The sequence below is a fragment of the Geotrypetes seraphini genome, chromosome 3 (genome assembly GCF_902459505.1).
Source record: "Geotrypetes seraphini chromosome 3, aGeoSer1.1, whole genome shotgun sequence".
NCBI lineage: Eukaryota > Metazoa > Chordata > Amphibia > Gymnophiona > Dermophiidae > Geotrypetes > Geotrypetes seraphini.
Genome location: NC_047086.1, coordinates 103,935,694 through 103,954,146, shown reverse-complemented (window position 1 = coordinate 103,954,146; position 18,453 = coordinate 103,935,694). Strand labels below are relative to the sequence as shown.

Sequence of the window (18,453 nt, the reverse complement as noted above, 5' to 3'; positions counted from 1 at the left end):
AGTGCACCGAAAGTCAGGGTGAGTCGGGGCAACCAGATGAGAGTCGGGGAGGGCGAAAGGAGAGTCGGGGTGGCCAGAGGAGAGTCGGGCAGCATGCGCGTTATATGCCTGAGCGCGGTATAGAAAAGTTTTTGTACATATCATCGTGATTTCTGCGCGCTATACCCCTGTGCGCGTTTTACAATGGTGCGCGTTATATCCGCGAAAATACGGTAGTTGTATTGATAAACATTTATAAACAAAGCCCTGCCAGCTGAACATCTTTCTCTAGTTCCAGGAACTATCCATATTTCATGTACCCTAATTAATTGATCTTTTGTGAACAATACTAAATGTATATGGAAATGGACTTGGAAGCCATACTAAACAGGACAAATGCCATAGGTTTTTGATATCTATTGTAGATATGGGATTTATTTTTCAATGCTGCTTTATTTTTCTGTTTATATAAAATGAGCTCTTCTGCACCAAGTTAACACCCACACCCCTTTTTTTCCTGTTAAGTTATTTTTGTACAGGACACTGTTACAAGTAAACCAGAAGGCATCGAGACTATATTAACCACAGTTCCACCTTCGGAGTCTACAATAGACCATCAGTCCGCTATTGATGAAGTGCAGAGGACCAGTGACATGGTAACCACATCCCCCACCAAAGATTCAGAAGAAAATGCATTGGTTGGCTCGGAGGAAGTACAGAAATCTAACATCACTGCTGAGGATTCTGAGATGAAAACTAGTGTTGATAGGAACCAAATAAATCCAATTCCAGCCACTTCTACAGCCAGCGTAATTAATTCTACAATTGTAAAAGATGTACATGATTTTGATCCAAGTGCAAAAGAAAGTGAAGGTGTTCGGGAATCCACAACAACTGATGTCCCCTTAGAAACGGATCTCATTGATAAAGAATTCCTTCCAGCTGAAGATGTGAATGTTAGCACTGCTGTGCCTGTTACAGGCGATGCAGTCCCTACCAACAACACTGCATTTCGTGACGAATTTGTATCTGAGGTTCCTGAAACAGAAGGCTCTGGACAGGGATTGGTAAGGACAGACTTTTAAATGAACTTTTCCATTTATTGGAATATTTGTGGAGTGTGTGGTACAATATAGAGAATGACATGGTGGCTGTTACCCGTGGTAAGCTGCGGGTAACCTGCTGAAACAGTGTGGGGGGAGGAAATAGTGTTCACCGCAGCTACAGAGACAAGGCCATTCACTGCCCGGTGGAGCGGTGAATGGCCTTGTTTTTGCAGTTAAGGGAGGGAAACATGTGTGGTCACTGATTGCGCTCCCTCCCTCCTTACTGATAGCAGCTGCCACTGCCTGATCACTACCACTGCCCAAGCATCTTCCTCCCTCCTTACAGATGGCTGCCGCCCAATCGCCACCTGAGCATCTCCCTCCCTGCCCCTTACCTTTGCGGCAGGCAATTTCTCTAAATGTGCTTCCTACGAGCAGACAGAGCATTGAAATCGCATGTGGCATCCGTTAAGGTCATTTCTGATGCAACCGGAAGTTGCATCTGAGACAATCTTTCCTGCATCTGCGCATGCTCTTGCCTGGGCCTTGAGCATCTGCGCATGCTCAAGGCCTTCTGGTTCTTGCTCAAGGCCCAGGCAAAAGGCAGGAACTTCTTTCACCAGCACGTCCTGTGGACTGCGTGCTGGTGCCAGATGGGGGGTAAGACTGTATTCTGTTCAGGCGGGGGGTGCTGGTTCGCGCCGGGTGCGGGGGGGGGGGGGGGGTGCTTGCAAATCAAGTTGGCGCTCGGTTTGCGAGGCAAGATTTGAGAGAATGTTTTGCTCGTCTTTGCAAAACACTCGCAAACCGAATTACTCACAAACCGAGGTTTGACTGTATATATTTTCTTGTTTTAGGATAAAGTAGTATATTAGTTGTGTTGATAAAAATTTATAAACAAAGCCCTTCCAGCTGAACATCTTTCTCTAGTTCAGCAGCCAGAACTTTGATTTATAAGGAAGGAATAAGCTAAATATTGCAGTACTGAGGCTTGTATGGATGCTGTGGGGACAGGGTAGAGACGGGGACAAATTTTTTTCCCCATGTCATTTACTAGTGCAGTGGTTAAAGCTACAGCCTCAGCATCCTGGGGTTGTGGGTTCAAACCCACACTGCTCCTTGTGACACTGGGCAAATCACTTAATCCCCCCATTGCCCCAGATAGCCGGGACGGGGACAGACAGAGAAAAATGCTTGGGTACCTGAATAAATTCATGTAAACCGTTCTGAGGTCCCTTGGGAGAATGGTATAGAAAATTAAATAGTTTAATATGTAGTAGGTTCATGGTGGTGCACTGTAAAGTAATATAGTAACATAGTAAATGACGGCAAATAAAAACCTGAACAGTCCATCCAGTCTGCCATTAGTGTTATCCATTACAAATACATGATTAAATTAACTTGTCTCTTCTTTGATATTTCTAGGTCATACGACTGTAAAGCCCACCTGGTATTGTCCTAGGTTCCAAATGCTTAAGTTGCCATCCAAGCTCACTCCAGCCTATCCAACCATCCTATTTGTAGGATATCTACCATAAGTCTGGCCAGTAACATCCTCATGTTCCAAGTTAGTGGAGTTCCCATTGCTGCCCTCCCCAGCCCATCCTACACCAAATCACCACATATGGGACACAGACCGTGCAAGTCTGGCCAGTACTGGCCTTAGTTCTTTAATTTACATCCTTTGTTTTCTAATTGGAGATCCTCTGTTTATCCCATGCTGTTTTGAATTCATCACCGTTTTCCTTTCCACCACTTCCCTCGGGAGGGCATTCCAGGCATCTACCACCCTCTCTGTGGAAAAAAAAAAATTCCTAACATTGCTCCTGAGTCTTCCTCCCCACAACCTCAAATAATGCCCTCTAGTTTTACCATTTTCTCTTCTTTGGAAAAGATTTGGTTCTATTACCTTTTCAAGTATTTACATGTCTGTATCGTATCTCCCCTGTCCCTCCTCTCCATATTTAGGTCTTCCAATCTACAGCAAAAGGAAATGGTCAACTGGATGAAGGGAAAATGTATAAAGTTTAGATGGCAAACTTGCTCTGATTTTTCAGTGGAACCAAAATTGGAAACCTTTTTTTTTTTTTTTTTCTTCAGCTTTCATAGACTGTATATACGAATTAATGGGGTGGGGAAGGTGTCAGGTTGGTCTGGTGGATAGGGGTTGCAAGAAAGAATCAAAGGAAATGAGCAAAACCTGAGACAAAACAGTTAAATTTCGCACACCTCAAGGCAGTAACTGACCTTTCCCCTGGGTAAAAAGCTGCATTAGCTTGCAGAAGTCTGTTTTTGATTGGCCCACCTTTCTAGGGAGGCAAACGTTCTCAATATCCATCTTCCTATTTTAGAATCTCATTGTAATTGCTTATTTATATTGAAATTTAACAGTATTCATTTAAAATACAAGTGGAGTATTGCATTCAATTTTGGCCTCCTTATCTCAAGAAAGATATAGTGGTACTAGAAAAGGTTCAAAGAAGAGCGATCAAGATGATAAAGGGAATGGAACTCCTCTTGTATGAGGAAAGATTAAAACGGTTAGGGCTCTTCAGCTTGGAAAAGACGGCTGAGGGGAGATTTGATTGAAGTCTACAGAATCTTGAGTGGAGTAGAATGGGTACAAGCGGATCTTTTTTTATTTTTTTTTCCTCACTCCATCATTGGCCACCATGAGAACGGGCTACTGGGCTTGATGGACTTTTGGTCTGTCCCAGTAAGGCTTATGTTCTTATGAATGTATTTCTGTTGTAAGCTGTTCTTAGTTTGGGCTAAATAGAGACAGAGACAAAGGAGGCATTACCATGGCAAGGTTGTCCACTACATTGCATAGCTTAGCGTCATCGGCAAATAATGTAATCTTACCTCAAAGTCCTTGGGGTAGGTCTCGTACAAAGATATTAAATAGTATCGGACCCAAGACCGAGCCCTGCGGCACTCCACTGGTCACTTCCGATGTTTCTGAGGGAGTACCATTTACCACCACCCTCTGAAGTCTACCATTGAGCCAGTCTTTAACCTATGCAGTCAATGTTTCTCCTAGTCCCATTGTATTCATTTTGTCCAATATCCTGCGGTGTGGGACACTATCAAAGGCTTTACTGAAGTCTAAATACACTATATCCAGGGATTCTCCCCTATCTTAGTTGTTTTGTTACCCAGTCAAAGAAGCTTATCAGATTGGATTGACAAGATCTTCCCTTCGTAAATCCATGCTGGTGGGGATCCCTCAGCCTCTTGTCATCCAGAATCATATCCAATCTGTTTTTGATCAACGTCTCCATAAGTTTACATACTATTGATGCGAGATTCGCAGGTCTATAATTTTCAGCCTCTGACCTGCATCCCTTTTTGTGGAGCGGAATGATGTTAGCAATTTTCCAGTCCAAGGGGACTTTTCCCTTGTTAGGGACAGATTGAAAAGCGCAGCTAATGACTCTGCCAGGACATCTCTCAATTCCCGAAGTACCCTGGTGTGTAGATTATCCGGTGCCATGGCTTTGTTCACTTCAGCCTCGATAGCTCATGGTAGACGCTGCTCGTGGTACATTTAAAGTCCCGGAACGGGTCCTCGAGTATCTTCAGTCCAGACCCGGTGCCTCACAGGTAACAAACTACAGGCGAGATCATCATTTTGATGGTTTGGACTCTCCCCCACCAAGAAAGATGTAATGGATTCCAATGCTCACACATTTCTTTGACTTTCGACAATAAGGATTTTTCATTTACTGCAATTGTATCTTCCAATGTCTTTTGAATCATTATACCTAAGTATTTTATTATTCCCTCTTCCTTCCAAAGGAATGGGAATGGATCATATAAATCTTTTACACAATGTACATTCAATGGAAGAACCTCTGATTTACTCCAATTTATCATATAAGCAGAAAATTTACCAAAACAATCTATGAATTCCAGCAAATGTGGGATGGTTGATTCAGGATTCTTCAAATGAAGCAATATATCTGCATAAGCCGAGACCTTATAATCTCGACCTGCATATGGAATTCCCTGTATCTCTCTTGCCTGCTGAATAGCCAACAAGGGCTACAAAACAATATCAAAAACACACAATTTTTAAATGCGCACAAGCAAGCACAGCCCTTGTGCAAATTTCCCTGTAGTTTTTAAAAAAAAAAAAAACAAAAATCCCTACTTGTTGGATGTCCTACACCATTCATGGGGTTTGTTTTGTTTTTTTACAAAAACTAGGAGTTAATGTTTAACTCATGTTCAAGGAGACTCTGAATATCCTGAAAAGTACTGGAGAACTGGAGGTAATCCCCCTCCCCCCAAGGTACAATGTTGAACCAAGTGTTCCCAAGTTGGTGGCTGTGTAACAGAATAATTTGCTGATACAGGTGTAAAATGAGATATCTTACTACCTGCGCCTGGAGACTTCATAAAACTGCATTTACTTAAGAACTGGTTTGCATAAAGTATAAGTGTATTAGACTCTTTGCATGGATGCACAAAAAAACCAGATAAATGTGAAGAGGAATGCAGTCAAGACCCTTCATTTTATTTGACCTATTTTTTTGTGTGTGTATCCTTTGTCATTTGGCAGATCAGTGCCTCTTGTTAGGCTTCACTGTCTTTCTCTCTTGTTAGCATGCAGGATTTATTTTGTACTAAATGTACTAATTATCAACTTATAAGACTTACTGGAGAAGTTTAGTTGTGAAACTAGATGAAACTTAATACTTGTCTGTCTTTATTGCTTCTCAGGATCGAGGGTGGTTCTTTGAAACAACAAAAGAGGTTCCAAAGGAGCAAGATAAAAAATCCCGGATTCTTAATGAGGTGGATTCTGAAGATAACGGAACAACAGATGCTTCCAAGGGAATTATGGATAGGAAAGAAGTCTTAGGAGGTACTTTGTTAAAGCTTCATGTGCATGCAGCCTTCTTATGAAGTTAAGGTTTCTTACACTGCTGCTTAGTTAATATAGAACAATTGGGGTTCTGATGATTACCTCTGGAACAAGATATGTAAGCATGAACACTTAGAGGTTAATCAAACTACCAGTGCTTGATTGATTATGCACTTGGTTAATCAGTAGCCAAGCTGTGTAAATTTTTTCCAAATGCAACCATTTCTGTAAAAACTTAATTTAACTTTCTGCAGTTGTAGGTGGGAATGGAGGAATGGCCAAGTGGTTAGAATTGCAGTTTCAGCACTCTTGAGGTTGCAGGTTCAAGCCCAGTGCCGCTCCTTGTGACCCTGGGCAAGTCACTTAACACTCCATAGTTCCAGAATGTAAACCACTTGGGCTATAAGCAGTGTATAAATAGGTGAGGTACTGTATAATGTTATCGGATACGACTGGTCTTTGGCATTTACATACATGACATTCTTCTGTCTGTCTTGTTAGCTGTATCAATTGAGTTGTATCATGTATGTAACTTTGAACCATTAGTGGTGGGTTTTCACATGAGCAATGTAGCTTTTATCTATTCATGACTCGACTAATTTGTCATGGGTCCAATATAATTTTGATACTTTGCATCTAAAAATGCTGATATCAATAGTATTATTTTAACTGCCTTAAGTGTCGCAACAAATTCTGGTTTTAGATACTTAAATATAACTTATCTTGCTGGACCAGCTAATGACATGGTCCATGTTTCACCGACTCGCATCGGGGAATTTGATCCACTATAAGAACTGGTAATCCTCAAACCCCCTTCCCCTTGAAATAAATAAATAAATAAAACTCTTAAGATGCAACCTACCATTTCTAACTAAACCAAGAGTTCTACTGTATAAGTTGACTTCTTGGAGTGAAGATGATCAAAATGGCACAGACTTTAAAACTGATCCCATAACTATCAGACCTAATCTGAAAAGTTAGATTACCGTATTTTTCGCTCCATAAGATGCAGCTGACCATAAGACACACCCTTGATTTAGAGAAGAAAAACATTCTGAACCAAATTCTCCCTGCCAGGCTCTGCACCCTGTTCCCCCTCTGGTGGTCTAGCGGTAGGGCAGGGCACAGGGCAGGCAGGGAAAGAGGGCAGGCAGGCCTAGTGGCAGGTCCAGCGCTATATCGACATCGCTCCTAGCTGGAAGCTTTTCAAAACTCGGACAAAGAGCTGGGTTTTGAAAAGCCGTCCGGATGCCAGGACACCCCACACTCACTCTTCTCAATGGTATAGCCAGCTTCTGGAGTGTAATATAGGGGGATACACATTCAGTCAGATATTGTGGGCCATGTGATTACCGTATTTTCACGCATATAACGCGCGCGTTATACGCGTTTTTACCTACCGCGCATACCCCTCGCGCGTTATATGCGTGAGCGCGTTATACCAAAGTTTTTAAACATAGTTCCCACCCCGCCCGACGCCCGATTCACCCCCCCAGCAGGACCGCTCGCACCCCCACCCCGAACGACCGCTCGCACGCGCTCCCACCCGCACCTGCATCCACGATCGGAGCAAGAGGGAGCCCAAGCCCTCTTGCCCGGCCGACTCCCCGACGTCCGATACATCCCCCCCCCCCGGCAGGACCACTCGCACCCCCACCCCGAACGACCGCTCGCACGCGCTCCCACCCGCACCCACAATCGGAGCAAGAGGGAGCCCAAGCCCTCTTGCCCGGCCGACTCCCCGACGTCCGATACATCCCCCCCCTCCGGCAGGACCACTCGCACCCCCACCCCGAAGGACCGCCGACTTCCCGACAATATCGGGCCAGAAGGGAGCCCAAACCCTCCTGGCCACGGCGACCCCCTAACCCCACCCCGCACTACATTACGGGCAGGAGGGATCCCAGGCCCTCCTGCCCTCGACGCAAACCCCCCTCCCTCCAACGACCGCCCCCCCCAAGAACCTCCGACCGCCCCCCCCAGCCGACCATGTGCCTCAGGCCGCGCCCCCAGGTGGGACCTAAGGCTCCAGGGCCTATTCTGATTGGCCCACGCGCCTTAGGCCCCACCAGTAGGCGGAGCTTTAGGATGGATGAGCCAATCCGGCCTCATTCCTTCGTTGGCTGCCTGCCGGACAGGCGGGTTTGGCTCCCGTCTGTCCGGCCAACTACCAAAGGTACGGGGAAGGGGGGTGGGGGGGTCGTGGGGGTCGCCAGGGGGGTCGCGGGTCGGCTGGGGGGGGCGGTCGGAGGTTCTTGGGGGGGGGGCGGTCGTTGGGGGGAGGTGGGTTTGCGTCGAGGGCAGGAGGGCCTGGGATCCCTCCTGCCCGTAATGTAGTGCGGGGTGGGGTTAGGGGGTCGCCGTGGCCAGGAGGATTTGGGCTCCCTCCTGGCCCGATATTGTTGGGGAGTCGGCGGTCCTTCGGGGGGGGGGGGAGGGATGTATCGGACGTCGGGGGGGGGGCATCAGGCTTTCAGGATGGGGACAGACCTTCAAGGGGGGACAGTGCACGGATGTCAGGGGGGTTGAACGGAGAGTCGGGACAGCGCACGGAGAGTCGGGACAGCGCACGGAAAGTCAGGGCAGTGCACGGAAGTCAGGGGGGGGTGAACGGAGAGTCGGGACAGCGCACGGAGAGGCGGGGCAGTGCACGGAAGTCAGGGGGGGGTGAACGGAGAGTCGGGACAGCGCACGGAGAGGCGGGGCAGTGCACGGAAGTCAGGGGGGGTGAACGGAGAGTCGGGACAGCGCACGGAGAGGCGGGGCAGTGCACGGAAGTCAGGGGGGGGTGAACGGAGAGTCGGGCAGCATGCGCGGTATACCCGTGAGCGCGGTATACCAAAGTTTTTGTGCATATCATCGTGATTTCTGCGCGCTATACCCGTGTGCGCGTTTTATACGGGTGCGTGTTATTTGCGTGAAAATACGGTACTATGTAACAACTGATTTAGGGTAAATGACCATAAATAAACAGACACTCCATGAAAGCAGCTGCCAAAGTGTTATTTTTTCTTCTCTTTTTAGTAATTTCTGTCCATCTCGTATTTCTTCTCTCTCCATGTACTCCATCTTCCTCCTGCAGCCTTATCTATCCTGTGTAACAAACAGCTCCCTTCTATATCCTGTTCCTTTCCTCTCTCCTGTTTCTACATCTGCTCTCATTCAGCATTTTCCATCTGTGTGTGTGTTCCTGTCCTGCATTTCATCCTCTTTCTCCCTGGCCATCCTTCTCCCCCACTGATCAGCATTGCCCCTATGTGTCTCTATCCCTTCTTCTTCCATGCCCACCATCTCTTATGTCTCCCTTTCCCTCCCTCCCCCCCCCCCCCTGGGATTAGTATATCGCACTGTTGCTTCCCACCCCTCAACTCCCTCAGTATGACTCTTTCACGGGTCTCCAGCGTCTTTCTCCTATCCAGCACGGAAGGAAGGATCGGGCTCGAGGGATCCGCAGTCCAGCAGCCCATTCACAACTCTCACGGGTCTCCAGTGTATTTCTCCTATCCAGCACGGGAGGAAGGATCGGGCTTGAGGGATCCGCAGTCCAGCAGCCCGTGCGCTGTTCCACAGCATGCCTGCCGCCCTCATAGTCCAGCTGTCCTCTTCTCTGAACAGCACGTGCTAGGCGAAATCCGGGGGCAGCCACATGCAACTTCTGTCCTGGTCTCACTCAGTCACGGTCTTCGCTCGCCCATGCCTTAGAGCATCAGTGTCAATCATGCGTGCGCAGGGGAGTCAGCGGACAAAGACTGGACAGCAGGGGCCACCGGGAAGAGAAAGGCCTGGTGCAAAGAGACGAGACTCGTGGCAGGTGGACGAGGAGCTTGAGGTGGAAACGGCTCCGCCAGGTGGGCAGGCTGGTGAAGCTGGCTGCCGAGATGGGAGCTGTTCTGAACTGCAATCTGGCTCAATCGCAGTTCTGCTGACCTTTGAGCAATGCTCAGCACTGTGGGAGTGTGGAAGATTGCCTGTGGAAGCGCTGGACTATCGGGATAACAAAAGGTACCAGGGGGGGAGGGCAGTATTCACTCCATAAGACGCACCCTTATTTCCACCTACTTTTTTGGGGAAAAAGTACATCTTATGGAGCGAAAAATTTGGTAGATGTCCAATCTCCAGTCAAACCAAGAGCAGCTATTGAATTCAATTCATATATCCCCAGACAAGAATAATTAACTTTAAGTAATTAGGACATGTACCAGTACTTCCAAGGTTTTTGACTATAGAACTATTGGCCCAAGCACCACTTCTCAGTTAAAAAACAAAACCCCCATCAGTACTGTACTACAAATCAGCAAGCAAAAATTACTATGCTGGCATGATGCTCATTCAGGACTCGCATGAACTGACAGCAGCTATTCAGGGAGCGGCTCGGGGCGAGGCTGGAGCATGAAAAACTTGCTCCTGCCTTTTGCGCTACTGGCCGCAAGATATGATGAGGCAGCTGTCCAGCGAGGGAGGGGCAGGAGTGCAGAAAGCTCACTCCTGCCGATATACCGCTGGACCACCATAATTAAAAAAAGGTACCGGGGAATCTAAAAAAAAAAAAAAAAAAATTGTTTTCGCACCATAAGACGCACAAACATTTCCACCCACTTTTGGGGGGGAAGTGTATCTTATGGAGTGAAAAATATGGTACATTTCAAATCTGCTATTTTTTTGTATATTTAAACAAAATATACTTGGAGCAGGATCTTCGGAACTTTACTTCTTCAAAGTTTTTCTATATACTGCATTGTAAGTCTCCTTTTATAATACTAGTAACAAATTTTGAGGGTCCTACGATAAATCATGCTCAGATCTCAACTGAATGTTCAGTATGAAGTGCAAATAGTTGCAAAATGTGCCTCCTAGAGCATATCAACTGATTCAAGAAAGTTGTACTTCACGTGAAAATTCAGCATGTAAATCGAAGTAGATGTTATGTATGTTTGTTCTGAACTGAATTTGCATTGGAGGCTCAAACACTTCTCCTGCATTTCCTTTATGCTTCCTGCAGTTTACAAATTGGTTATCTAAGTCACACTAAGTCTGCTATAGCCAGGTAATTGTGACTTGGATTAGCCACCATAAAGACAGGATGCTGGGCTAGATGGACCATTGGTCTGACCTAGTAAGTCTATTCTTATATTCTTAGGCATGATCTGGGAACCTCCTTTACTGTTATGCCTTTTCAGTTATTCAGCATTATAAGCTGCGTGCCATCTCATAAAAAGTGGGAAAACATAGATATTTATACAAGCTTTTTAAAGCACTACATGAAGGTGGTTCATATATCGTGACAGTTCCATAATGCTGGATGCTTGAAGGAGGTGAATAGACTTCTCCCTCCATATTTGCGGTTTCAGCAATCGCGGTTTTGATTATTCACAGTTTTCAGCTTGCTGGCTCCTCCCCCCCAAAAAAAAATTGCTTCAGCTTGCATAGAGAAATCGCTGATTCCCAGCACTTTCTTCACCGGGTTTTGCCTCTCCTTCAGGAACAGGCCAGATCTCCCACCATGTTGTTCGTGATTTCACCATATTCACGATGGTTTTTAATAGAAAACAGTAAATAACATATGAAAAAGTTATTTGTGGTTTTTCTGTATTTGCGGTTCTGTTAATCCCCTATCACAGCAAATATGGAGGGAGAAGTGTAATCCTATGTGAACTTAATAAAATAGGAAACTCTGGTGCTGCTCAAGTGCTCCTTTCTCCCTACCCCGCTGCCCCTCCCCCCCAAAAAAAAAAATCTAATCTGGCCAAACCAAAGATTATAAAGAGAAATAAACTATATAATCTTACTAGCAAAGCTTTACAAAATATGGAGTGTATAACCAGAAAACAGGCTAAGCACATTAGCAATTATATCAATAGAAACTGCACAAATTTCAAATAGAGAAAAAGACCTCAGATATCTTGCTTCAACAAGTCCCAACTTCATGAGGCCCAAATCAATAAGACAACCCAGAAAGCTTTTTTAATTATGAGAAATCTACGTAAAATAAGAAAATTCTCCGATCCAGAGCAATTCAGGCTAATTGTCCAATCCCTAGTCTTGGGTCTACTGGACTATTGCAATTCTCTCTATCTACCTTGCCCTGCCAACATGCTAAAACAACTTCAGTCTATACAAAATACCGCTCTCAGACTGATCTACTCTGAGAAAATATGATCCAGCTATCTTACCTCTTTTGTAACCAAAAAACAATTATAACGTTACTGGAAATGTCCAGTTAGCTCTTTTGTAATCCGCCTTGAACTGCAAGGTATAGGCGGAATAGAAGTCACTAATGTAATGTAATATTTTAGATATCGGAGCTTCTCCAGTCATTGGTCAAAAAAACACTCCATTTTTAAGTACATTGCTCTATTGCAATCTTCAAAAAAAAAAAATTGCAAAAATGTGTCTTAAGCACAGTTTTCATAGACATAATCCCATATAATTTATAACTCACAGCCATAACAGTTAAAGAATACAGCTGAACTTTGCTTTTTGTATCTCGCACTCAAAAAAAAGCCAACAATGGCCTTGTTTTGCCTCCAGCTTTATCAAGATTAACATCCTTTACTTTTTTTATTTTATTTTTTTTTTGGGGGGGGGTCATGTGATACAGCAAACTAGGAGGCAACACTTCCCCTGAGCGCTATAGCGACATGCATCACCTTACACTTATCCACATTGAACCTCATTTGCCATGTTGTGGCCCATTTCTCGAGCATGTTTTGTCACGTTGCAGATCTTCGCGATCTTCCTGCGTCTTCACTACTCTGAATAACTTCGTATCAACAAAATGTGGTGAGAGGAACTCATTTAGGAAAATTTTAGACTCAACTATTTGTAGATGCATTTCTTAGAGCAATTGACTTTGTAAAATTGTATCTGCCTGTTTTTGTTCTTATTTTGTACTGACTTATAAAATTTTATGTATGTAAGTCCCTGTAAAACCGTTTTGGAAAAAACAGTATAGACATTTTAAAAATAAATAAATAAAATCTGTCCTAAAGATCAAAATTCTGCCTGCAAAGTTCCTTTTGGAATGACACAGCGCTGGAGAGGGATGCATAGACAAACTTTTGAACAAATCAGCTTTTTCTCTTTGTTTATTTCATGATCATCTCTGCAGCAAACATGCAGGGGCAACATGATCCCAAGATGGCACATTCAGGACCTGAACTCATGACAGTGTCAGAGGACCCTATTAAAACCTTCAGAGGCAGTCTATGCAGTAGTAGATTTAAAACCAAACTGGAGAAAATTTCTTCACTCGGCATGTAATAACTCTGGAATTTGTTGCCAGATAATATGGTTAAAGCATTAAGTTTAGCAGGTTTTAAAAAGCTTTGGATAATTTTCTAAAAGAAAAGTCCATAAGATGATTATTTCTAGGCTAAGCAGCATGAAATCTTTTTTATTTCTTGGACCAGAAGTTGCAAGCTTTTTTATGCAGACAAGTCTCATCTTGGCTAATGAAATCTGCAAAAATGGTGATGTCTAAATGAACTGGGCAATCATCACAGAGTCAGCCTTAGTTGAAAAAGTAAGATACTAGCTCTATTGTGACACAGTTGTTGTTGGACTGTGGTATGACCAAAATATACGGTGGATTGTTTGCTTTAACGTCAACCAATCCTCCTTTGGTTTTAAGAAAGGTTTGGATACTTTTCTGGAGGAAAAGTCCATAGTCTCTTACTGAGAAAGACATGCCCTGGATTGGTAGTATGGAATATTGCTACTTCTTGGGTTTTGGCCAGGTACTAGTGACCTGGATTGGTGAGAACAGGCTACTAGGCTTGATAGACCATTGGTCTGACCCAATAAGGCTATTCTTATGTTAACAGCACCAATTCCTGTTACTTATCAGGTTGGGTCATGTTTGTACCATTCCCTTGATTTGCAACTGCTCTAGCAGCACTCTTGTCTGTTCCTACTTGATGGGAGAGGATGAGGTACAGTGGTGCCTCGCATAACGGACACCTCGTACAGCGAACGCTGCGCATAACGAACTTTTTGTCTTGCTCCCTATAACGAACTTCGTTTCACACAACGAAGTCGCCCGAGGGGCCCGGGGGGGGGGCGGAACTACTCTCGCCGCTTCCTAATGTGAGCCGGGAACAGCAGCACCCTCCTGTCTGAATGCAGTGTTCCATCATCTCCCTCCACCTTACCTTAGATGCCGAGTTTTCCGGCTTTCTTTTTCGGCCAGCCACACACTTTCAAAGAGCAGCACATGCGCGCATGCTCTGTTGTTCAATCTTCTCCTCTGACGCAACCGGAAGTTGTAGGAGAGGAGAACATTGATCAACTTCAGCAGCTGCGCGTGCACAGCTTTTTGAAAGCGTGCGGCTGGGTGAAAAAGAAAGCTGGCAAACTCTGCATATAAGGTGAGGTGGAGGGAGGGAAATGTAGGGCTGCAGAACGAATTATTTTGTTTTACATGTATTCTTATGGGAAAACGCGTTTCACACAACGAACGTTTCACATAACAAACTTGCTCCTGGAACGGATTAAGTTCGTTGTGTGAGGCACCACTGTACCTGAAAGAGGTTTTGTTGTTGTTGGGTTTTTTTTGCTTCGTGATCAACTTATGATTTGGATCCATTTTCAACTGTTTTTGCTTACCACTAGAGTAGATTGTATATTGATCAGGGGTCTTCAAGTTCAGTGAAGGTTGTTGGAATATTGATGGAATTGTCAAACTTGTTTGACTGCAAATCTGTCTGCTGTATATCTAAAACTGTCCCATCATGAAAACCTATTATTTCTCTATCATACAGAGATAGATATAGGATATACTTTTTTCAATTTTGCTTTTCATTTGTATTTTGATACTGTAGTGGCACACTAAAAGAATGGTTTGATTTATTGGTGATCTTCATCCCCTCTTGTGTACAAATGACCATTTTGGTGGTTTAGTCAAATTTAACTACCTATTAGTATGTCTATTTTAATTTTCATCCTTTTCCTGTTGTCCCAGTTCTACACTTAAGGTTTAGTTTAGTTTTGCTTTATATACCGGGTCATCAACCTAAGGAAGCTCGACTCGGTTTACAACAAATAAAAACGAAAAAGTGAAAAACAAAGGTTTCAAAAGAAATTAGTCTTCAAAATATTTGGCAAATAGAAAAGTTTTTAGAAATTTACAGAAAGGTTGGAAAGAACTGGGGCTCCTCATAATTAGGGGGAGTTCATTCCATAGTTGAGAAAGTTTAAAAGCCAAAGATTGACTGAAGATCTTAACTCCTTTAATTCCTTTTCTAGAAGGAAGGGAGAGTTTGAATTGTTGGATACCTCTTGCAAAGGAAAATCTGTAAGCATTCTATAATAAGGGAACGAGGGGAATAAAAATGCCACATAAAATTTTAAGAGATGTAAGCACCACTAATACTTGCAGGTTTTTGGTTAGTTTTGATTTTACTTGGGTTTGGTTTGAGGGGGCTGAGCTATATGACAATCTGTGATGCTCTTTTGTGGATTATCACTACTGTTTGGGTTTTTGCCAGGTATTTCTGACTTGACTTGGCCTCTGTGAAGACAGGATACTGGGCTAGATGGACCATTGGTCTGACCCAGTAAGGCTAGTCTTGTGATGTAGAGAATGACATGGGGACAAATTTGTCCCCGTCCCTGCCCCATTTCTGTAAGCTCTGCCTTAACTGCAGAACACTTATGATTTTACAGTGTTTGAGGCTTGTGCAGTTGAGGACAGAGCTTGCAGGGACAGCAACAAAACTCATGGGGATGGGATGGAGAAATTGAGTTCCTGCGGGGACAAATTTGTCCCCGTGTCGTTCTCTGTTAAATGAGGGTGGGGTAGAATTAGTGAGGTGGGCTGGAGCAACACTCGGAATACACTGATCCTTCCATCCTAGTTCTATGGATTCTGTGGGCTATATTCATGAAGAGCTTGGACAATGGGTTTAGATAACGTCCCTCCATCAGGATTCTCTTGTACCAGTGCTGTTCTGCTTTGTCCAACTGTTTTCATGCATCAAGCTTTTTGTTTGGAATGGGCATGCTCTATTTCAGGGGCTCCCAAGTATTCTCCACCAACAAAGGTGTAATTTTTTCTAATTGGTAAACTGTGTACTTCTCCCTAATTCTATAAATACCGTATTTTCACGCATATAACGCGCGCTTTATACACGATTTTACAAACCGTGCATAACCTTGCGCGTTATACGCGTGAGCGCATTGTACAAATTATTTTTTACATAGTTCCTCCCTGACGTCCGATTCACCCCCCCGCACCCCTACCCCGAAGGACCGCTCACACGCACTCCCATCCGCACCCCCACCCTGAAGGACTGCTCGCACCCCCACAGCCTCCCGACCCCCCCCCCCCCCATCATGTAGAAGCTCCTACCGGTGTCCTGCTGCTTCCTCTTGGTGGTCCCGGCCCTTCTGTGAGCCCTGCGCCTGCGCTACTTCCTCTTCTGGCAGTCCCGCCCTTTCTCTGACGTCAGAGGTGGTGCGAGCGGTCCTTCGGGGTGGGGGTGGGAGTGCGTGTGAGCGGTCCTTCGGGGTGAGGGTGCGGGTGCGTGCAAGCAGTCCTTCGGGGTGGGGGTGCGAGCGGTCCTGCGGGGGGGTGAATCGGACGTCGGGGGGGGGCATCAGGCTTTCAGGGTGGGGACAGGACTTCAAGGGGGAGAGGAGAGTCGGGGCGGGCGAAAGGAGAGTCGGGGCGGGCGAAAGGAGAGTCGGGAGCGACGGGAGAGTCGAGGCAGCATGCGCGGTATACGGGTGTGCGCGGTATACAAATTTTTTTACATATATTTCGGTTTCCCGCACGCTATACCCGTATGCGCGTTTTACACAGGTGCGCGTTATCTACGTAAAAATACGGTAGTGTGTACAATTTGATGGTTAGTATGTAAGTTATAGAATGCTCTCTCAAGGTTTCTGCAGCTGGCATCATGCTTGTTGCAGGTTTCTGGGTCTCAGTGTGTCTTGTTAAGTAGAAACCGCCATTTCAGCCATCAATCATGCTGTGGCTTTCTTCAGGGTATGCTGTGAGGTCTGCAGTTCCTGTTGTAAATAGTGGGTTCACTGACCTGATTGAGAACAGGGCAGTTCATTGGTCACCAATTTGAATTTTGATGGGAAAGTCAGTTGCACTTTATTTCCCATAGAATGGAAAAGTCTTTTCTGAGTATAAAGATGAAGTTGGATTTCTGCAGCTGGCATCATGCTTGTTGCAGGTTTCCGGTGGGAAAGTTAGTTGCTCTCTCTTTTTTGGTAACCAACGGACTGCTCTCTTCCCAATCAGATCAGGGGGGCCCACTATTTACAAAGACAAAGGGCAGACTTCAAGGCATAACCCTGAAGAAAGCCACAGCATGATGGCTGAAACATAGGTTTCTACCTGGCAAGATGCAGCGAGACCTGGAAACCTGCAATAAGGAAATTATAGAATGGTTCCAAGTTGTGTGTGTGACTTTGCTAAATTAGCTGCTAATTGGCCATAATTGGTGCCAGTTGGCCATAATTTGCAGGAGTTGTGAAGTGGCCCAGTGGTTAGAGCTGCTACCTCAGCACCCTGAGGTTGTGAGTTTAATCCCAGCCTGCTCCTTGTGATTCTGGGCATGTCACTTAGCACTCCGTTGCCCCAGATACCACAGTTAGACTGTGATCTTGCCGGGACAGGTAAGGGAAAATACTTAGTACGTGATTGCAATGTAATATATTCTGAATCTCTTCATGAAAAGGCAGTTAATTACAAATAAAGAACTACAGTATGCAACTAAAAGGGGGCATAGGCAGATTGGGGGGTGCACCTAGCATGTATGTACCTAGGCCCGGATTCTCTAACCAGTGCTGTTGGCGGCTGCCAATTGCGTGTCGATCACGCGACAGCACCGGATAGAGAATCTCACCTCTGGCCAAGGTAAGTGCCAAAAATGTAGGGCCAGGGTTTTCCAGGCCTACACCATGCCCACAGCGCTGTTATGCAACATAAAGCACCTACAGAGGCGTGATTCCAGTGCAGATTTATTTTGATTACGTGTCTTGAAAGCAGTGAAAACCGGTGTTTAAATGACTCTTTTTTTTACTGAGCTTAGGTACGCTACTGACACCTAAAAATCTGATGCTGTTTAGAGAATCTGGGCTCTTGTCTATAGAAATACTATCAATTACAACATACCTGACGGCAGTTAGCTGCAAGCATTTATACTTACAAAAAAATTTGGCATTAAATATAGAAGGAGCTGTGGACCCTCACTATATTGGCCAAAATGAGGAGAGCCATGGAAAATTGAATGCAGTAAAATACAGCAAGAAACAATGAAAAAAGAGAGACCCTTGGTACTGGGGAACTGCGATGGGTCAATCCACTAGTAGTGTAACCCCAGGCAGACAATTCCATTTTTAACTATCCTGGTGATTGTAACCTAAATGAGTTTGCCCTGTACATCATAATGTCTCCTCTATCGTGAGAAAATGTAATAAGTGAGAATAATAGTGAAAACTTTTCAATATACTCTCCTCGTTTAGAGAAAGTAAGTTTCTTAAAAACTACTATCTTCAGTTTTCTTTCGCTGCTCAAACCAAAAAACACCAAAAATTAAAGGA

The 18,453-nt window shown here is 44.8% G+C and overlaps 1 protein-coding gene across 1 annotated transcript in view; it reads left to right on the top strand.

Moving 5' to 3' along the window:
* Positions 1-18,453, top strand: part of SDC1 (syndecan 1) — a 128,211-nt gene that overhangs the window by 105,120 nt on the left and 4,638 nt on the right. Inside the window, exons 3-4 of the mRNA XM_033939158.1 lie at positions 505-1,046; positions 5,754-5,898. Coding sequence (XP_033795049.1) covers positions 505-1,046; positions 5,754-5,898 — 687 coding nt within the window. The remainder of the gene's footprint in view (positions 1-504; positions 1,047-5,753; positions 5,899-18,453) is intronic.